At 40.9% G+C, this 6,907-nt stretch overlaps 2 protein-coding genes across 2 annotated transcripts; both read left to right on the top strand.

Moving 5' to 3' along the window:
* Window positions 1-758: 758 nt before the first annotated feature.
* On the top strand, window positions 759-2,363 carry LOC101303288. The gene has a single exon (XM_004290109.1). The coding sequence runs from the start codon at window positions 856-858 to the stop codon at window positions 1,783-1,785; it is 930 nt and encodes a 309-aa protein (XP_004290157.1). The 5' UTR covers window positions 759-855; the 3' UTR covers window positions 1,786-2,363.
* Window positions 2,364-3,662: 1,299 nt separating this feature from the next.
* Window positions 3,663-5,948, top strand: LOC101302994 (GLABRA2 expression modulator-like). The gene is made up of 4 exons (XM_004290108.1): window positions 3,663-3,952; window positions 4,330-4,410; window positions 4,787-5,052; window positions 5,483-5,948. The coding sequence occupies exons 1-4, from the start codon at window positions 3,802-3,804 to the stop codon at window positions 5,687-5,689; spliced, it is 705 nt and encodes a 234-aa protein (XP_004290156.1). The 5' UTR covers window positions 3,663-3,801; the 3' UTR covers window positions 5,690-5,948.
* Window positions 5,949-6,907: the final 959 nt, after the last annotated feature.

The following is a 6,907-nucleotide window of genomic DNA, read 5'->3' as shown; positions in this document are numbered from 1 at the left end:
GTTTTAGATAGTATCAAAATCAGATTAATATTCTTAACGTATCAGTTGGTTCAAGATATTAAAATCCTTCCTGACTGTTTCATTTAATCATTATGTTTTTCGTAATATTTGAAAGAAAACAAATTTTGCAGATGATATCTTGAAAAACTTGAGACACAATCTCGAGTGTGCTACCCAGTGTTCTGCGTTTTCCCACACGTGGTGTGTTTTGATTTGGTCTGATTACACTGTTCCCGTAGCTCTTTGGTTTCTTACTTATCGAAAAGACAAAGAAAAACTCCACCTATTATGATTATTATCACCCTTATCCATGGGCCAAAGCGGTTTAATTCCAACCGGGCCCAGAAGCCCATGACTCATCTACCACGTGCCAATCACGTGGGGGCACAACCCTTCCCGTCAAAACGGTGTGTGCTAGTTGAGATTTCCAGAGTGATGACTGGTACTTCACACCGGTCTAGAGCCACCGCGTCACATACTGGAATAAGCCCAGCAGGTGCCACTGGATATGCTTCCACGTGTCGGATATCCTCTTCTAGTCTTCCCTAAATCTTTCTCTCTCCGCTGACCGTCAGAGTCATTAACCTTCCCGAGAAAATAAGAACCAGAATTATTAACAAAAAAACACCTCCAGCTTTTACAAAAACCGAATATTCCCATTTTAATCCCCCCCTGTTATCTTGTCGACAACACAAAACCCCTTCTATAATCTATATAAGCTTCCCCCACTCCTTCCCTTTCTTCCTCACATTGCTCCACTCACACCAACCGTCACAATATAATCCTTTCTTCTTCTTCTTCAGATTCCAGAGAGAGAGATCGATCACTAGCTAACTATATATTACAGTTTATGAAATGGCTGGTTTAGTCAGAACCAGAACCAAGAGAGTCACTTACCCGCTAGACGACAGGGTCAAGGCTCGCCTCGTCGGCCGGGAGAGCTACTTCAGCAGCGGCAGCGACCACTCCGCCGCCGACGACGACGTCTCGCCTTGCCTCTCCGAGCTCGTGTACAGCTTTCTCGAGGAGGAGGAATCGTCGTCGTCGGAGTCGCGCTCGCCGCACAACGACGACGACTACGACTCGGACCCGGTCGACTCGGTCTCGGATCGGTCTTCCGGCGCGGTCGAGTGCATTTTGAGATCGTCGGCGGCGACTGCGGACTCCTACGCCAAGGTGCTGCTTGCTGACGTGGCGGAGGCGGTGGAGGCGTTCGCGTGTCTGAGATCGGACAAGTCGGCCCTGCAGCGGAGCGTCATGTCGTTTTTGAGGGGGAAGGGTCACAATGCGGCGATCTGCAAGACCAAGTGGAGCTCCGCCGGCGGCATCACCGCCGGGCACTACGAGTTCATCGACGTGGTTGCCAACCCCTCCGCCACGTGGCAGCATCAGAGCAAGAGGTACTTCGTGGACGTGGACTTCGCCGCTGAGTTCGAGATCGCGCGGCCGTCGAGCCAGTACACGCGGCTGACGCAGACGCTGCCGCGTCACTTCGTCGGCGGCTCCGACGAGCTGAAGAAGATAGTGCGGGTCATGTGCGACGCGGCGAAGAAGTCGCTGAGGAGCCGAGAGCTGTCAGTGCCACCGTGGCGGAAGAACCGTTACATGCAGAACAAGTGGTTCGGGCCGTACAAGCGGACGGTTAACCCGTTGCCGGAAAATCCGCTCACGAGGACCTCGCCTCTTTTCCCACAGGGCTCTGGCGCCAAATGCCGTTGGGTCGGGTTCGACGACGTCGTTTCGGAGACCAACGTCGTCACCGGCCGCGTCTATATCCGAACTTAGATAGAGCTCGATTATTCGTCCAGTGAAAATAAAAGATAATCAAATTCTCGTTTTTGTTTTTGTTATCTTATGGTGTAACGCGGCAAACGCACATTGTTGTACATGAGTAACGTGACGGCGGATTATAGTTTTGACCAATTTGATAATTGTTTTGACTTTTAATCGGACAGTGACGGGATGAGGACTCACCGGAACAACGTATGGTTAGGAGTTGGGGATTTTACCCGGGACTGGATATCGATGAAGAAGATGAGAGAGAGCACCGTTTACTAGTGTTGCTTTCAGGTCCGGCGATCTGACCCATCGATGGCTATGTTTGATGGAAATTTGGGGACACTTGGCTTCTAGCTTGGGGCCGACGTGGTACGACGGAATAGTGACGTGGTAGGACAGGAAAGGACAGAGGTTTTGTTTCATAAGATTTGGATAAGATTGTTTATTAATATAGGCTAACTTTGGGAAAGTGATTAAGATAAGGCAAAGCAAAGCTGGTTCGTACCAGTTAGGGAAAGCTGGTTCGTACCAGTTAGGAAGGGACATAAATGGTGTGGAGCAATGATGGTTCTAGTTGTGATGTTTATCACTTTGATGTTCATACACTGTTGGTGAGTAATGCAAAATCTGGGTACAAATTTAGCAAAGTTCATACATTAAACCATATTTATGTAGATGATATGTAGTTCCACGTGTATTATGATATTTGAATTTGAATATACGGATCTTATTATTGTTGTGACGTCTTTAGTTGTCAATGAATGAACTTGTCACGCTCTCTTGTATCTATTCACATGATATAATTTTTGGTTTTAAGAATACGGTTGAAAGTAGATCATAATAAAAATATATAATAAACAATGATGTAACCGTTTTATGAATTATTTAAAATTTATAAAAAATTATTTGAACATTAAAATTTAAGCTAAATGCTTGCATATCTGTTTTTGTTGGATCTGTTTTAATTCAAAAGAATTACAACAAAACGAATAATCACTTCTGACTCTCCTCATCTGAACCACCCTTAGAAGTTACAACAATAATCCTCCTCAATTCATCAACCAAAAGCTTGCGTTTGCGTTGGCAATCGTAACAAAGATAGGATCAGTTTAGGAATGGAGGGAATATGCTAGATATTGTCACTAGGTTGGTGATAAGTTGTGGCTCAATCGTGAGGTTTATAACTTCGTATAACATGATGCAACAATTTAAGCCAAGCTACCCTGCTATCTCATATGTCTTCTATAGTTTCTGTAGAATATGATACAACCAAGTTATTAATGATTACTAGAAGACAGATAAATCAGTGGGGTTGGGAATGCAGAGAGATTAACCACTGTTATCTTTCTACATACTTGAAAATATGTAGTTTGATGTATGTTGTTCAATTATTTTCTATCTTCGAATGAATGAGTGACAAATTTATAAAATCAAATAACAATCGAACCTAATCCCCAATATGATTCCCATAAGTTATCTTATGCTTAATTAAGAACTACTTTGCAAACAAGTTGGTCTAGGTAGGCTTTTTCTTTATATATAGTAGCTTTAGCTTTGGCTTGGTTTGGACTTTTGGCAATTTATATATCGAGCAGAAGAACTAAGCTTGAATTCCCATGTATTTGTGTCTTGTTGTGCTCTGTTTTGTTCTATTCAAATCGACTTCATTTGTGCTGTGCTATGGAGGACATGACTGCTTAGCTTTTCAATAATTAAGCAAAATATCTCGTACATTTTACTATTAAGCAATATGATATAAGCAAAATGGTGGAGTTTATCGCATCCTAAGTTGGCATATACTCTTTTGTTCTTGCAAAGTGAGTGCGGACGCATCTAATCTAAGGTTCCCTTACCACTTAGCAGTGTTATGCTCCCACCACCATCATCTTGTTTATGTTCAGATCACAAAATATTCTTATTCCCCTGTCACTATTATTATCTTCTTCTCCATCTATTTCATACATGACATTGTTAAATTGGAGGGGTGAATTCTGGGTAGTCGATCATTATCAGGACTAGAACATGAAGGCTAGAAAAAACAATTCTAACAACATGAACATGAAGATGAATGGTAGTCCTCCTCGAATTGAAGGCCAAGCCTACACCAAACTCGACCACAACAATCCTTCTGCTCAATGTTCCCCAGTTCCCACATCGAATTCACCTGGAAAACGTTAGTATATATATTTCTCTTTGCTCCATCTCCTTGTAACTTTCGTTCATCAACTACCGTTGTTGTTCCTAGCTAGTAATTACTAAGAAGTACATATGAAGAAGCTGCTTTTCCCAAGCTTAAAGTAAATTTGGCAGACCCATCATTTTTTGTATGCTGCTGATGATCATTAGGAAACCTTAATTTTAAGTAAAAGGAACCTTTTGATAAAGTTTTGTGATTCAATTTTACCCGAGTGCTATAGATGTTTTCCTAGTTGTATAGAATTAAGAACAGTTCATTTCAATGTTTTACATTTACATGGTATCAGATACAGACTCTATGACTTACAACGTCATATATGATGTTGGTTTTTTGATTTGTTCATTTTGGTCCAGGTCCCATAGACAAGGTGCTTGACACATTGAATCATTGCGGTAAAAGAGCAGACACCATTACAGATAATGTCTGGAATCACTGTGAGTTTCTCTCTTTTAAACTCCCAACTCCTATATATCTCCCAAGTCCTATGTTTAATTGTTAGATGTAAACCAAGAAGAAATATGAAATTTCAGTTACAGTTGGAGCCTGATCAGTAGGTGCATATCAGCATATATAGTTGCATACATTCCCTTCTAATACCAGATCATTGGTGCATAGCTGCTCATATGGTAATTCCATGTTTACAAGCATACAACCTAGCTAGTTTGCTCCAAAATATGTCACCTGAAATTTTGCTGATCGAATTAGCCACCATTGAATGCTTCGCTGTAGGACTTGACTCGTATCAACTGCAGTAAATTACTTCATAAGCAAAATTTTCTTACATGTCTTGGATTTTCCGCTTTTGAACAGTGAGAATGAGTCCTAGTCTTGCAGACGCTGCAATGGCAAGGCTTACTCATGGGACAAAGGCTCTTACAAGAGGGGATGAAAAAGTATTCCAGCAAACATTTGAGACTGTCATGCTACATGAGAAGCTCCTGCATTCATATGCTTGCTATCTCTCAACTTCTACTGGACCTGTGATTGGAATGCTGTATATTTCCAATAAAAGAGTAGCCTTTTGTAGTGATTTCTGTCACTATATCTCCCCAACGCAGCCAAACACTTACTACAAGGTACCTACTTACTTTCCATTGGACATGGAAACCAAATTCTAGTTTATATTTCTGTTTGTGTAACTTAGACTACAACCTGCATTCTTTACACTACTGTTCTCTTTACCCCGAACACCACGAACACATTTTGATTCCAGCCTTAGAACAATGCCCTGAATTCCCTAAGCATTTGAAGGCGTTTACCACAATGTATTTGTTGTGACTTGGCATTATCAGCCTTGAATTGTCTACCTAATTTGAGAAACGATCTTTAGGGTTCCACATTTGTTTCCTATGCATGTCTTTCTGACTCTGCTTTGCACTTGTGGTGTTCTTGAAATCAAGATCCCTAAAATCATGGAGTTGGGGCAAAGAGTAGTTAAGCATCGACTTGTGCATCTATTACTCGAATTTGTTCTTGAATATTTGATCAATTTGGGTGAACATGTAGGTGGTGGTGCAGCTTGATCAGTTAAGAGCAGTGAATCCTTCTGCAAACAGATGGAACCCTTCAGAGAAATACATACAGATAGTCACAATAGACGGTCATGAGTTCTGGTTCATGGGGTTCATATCTTATGACAAGGCCCTCACTAATCTAACCCAAGCTCTAAACCCTACTTCTGGTGGAACTCCTCTACTAAATAACTTCAGTTAACTTCTACATATTGGAATGTCATGCAACATGTCCTGCATATTTGCCTTGTGTTAATTAAAAGGCCAATAATAAGAATACTTTTCCTTGATCCTATTGTGATTTTGATTGTGGCAATGATCAAGATGCATTAGGAGTTTCCCTTATGATCCTGGGAGACTTGCAGTACTTTGTTACACATCTTAAGCAGTAGATATCATGATGATGCTCGGATTTACAAGTTCTTCACAATGCTAATTGTGATTTGTGAGTATTATATGGAGACGATACTCTTAATTATAATTAGTTATGGAATATAAATTGTGACCATTATTGGTTTGGGCCAGTCTTTGGGCCTCTGTAGTCTATATTGGGTTGGCTAGATTTGGAGTTGGGTCTTTTACTTTCATTTGAGGTTGGGCCAACAATTTTGTTTCAGAATTGCCATATAGCAGAAATGCAACTCTTGTGTTTTACTATCTTTGGACTTTGGCTTCAGATGCAAGTCATACATATTTCTTTTCCTCTGTTATTCTTCTGTAACAGACTACATTTTGTCTCTTGTTCAAGGTTTTCAACCTTTGTTCAGCATATTTTTCTTAAATTCTGCATAATCATGGTCAAACGTAACCTGAAAACCAATATATGGCCTGCGCTGCAACTCTGCAAGCACCGTACGTACGTAGTTACTGCCAGTGGGTGCTTCATGCACCCCCAAATTACAAGTACATTTCACGCTTCGTTAATATATATTTGTAGTCGAGCACTTTCTAAGATGCAAATTTTTCTTACATATACGTTTAGCCTCCAGTAGCCCATATATTTAACTAGCAAATACCAAATCTATGCACAACAGATCACATGTATGCCTCAAGTGAGTCAAGTCATGTGGTACTCTCAGGCTGATGATCGAGCAGGCCTATGATATAAGGCTCAGCCTACTTTCTGCATGCTTCTTAGTCCAGCTTCACGACAATGTCCTTTCCCAAACTTTTGAAGGCCTTCGGAGCCTTCTTTAGTTTCTTACGTATCCTACTTCTTGAGTAATCGGAATCATCAAGACTGTAGTAAACCTGCATTTGACCCGAAAAGTCAAATTTTTATTGTGAAACGTGTTGACGTGAGTCATCTATTGTAGTTAGGATTGTGAATATTATGTATTATTAGGAATATCTTGTTGTAATTAGTTTCCTAATAGAACTTGGTGTCTTGTATATATATACTCCATTGATGGAGAAAGTC

This window comes from Fragaria vesca, linkage group LG2 (assembly GCF_000184155.1).
Source record: "Fragaria vesca subsp. vesca linkage group LG2, FraVesHawaii_1.0, whole genome shotgun sequence".
NCBI classification, from domain to species: Eukaryota; Viridiplantae; Streptophyta; class Magnoliopsida; order Rosales; family Rosaceae; genus Fragaria; species Fragaria vesca.
The sequence above is the reverse complement of the archived record's forward strand: the minus strand, read 5'-3'. Positions and strand labels throughout refer to the sequence as shown.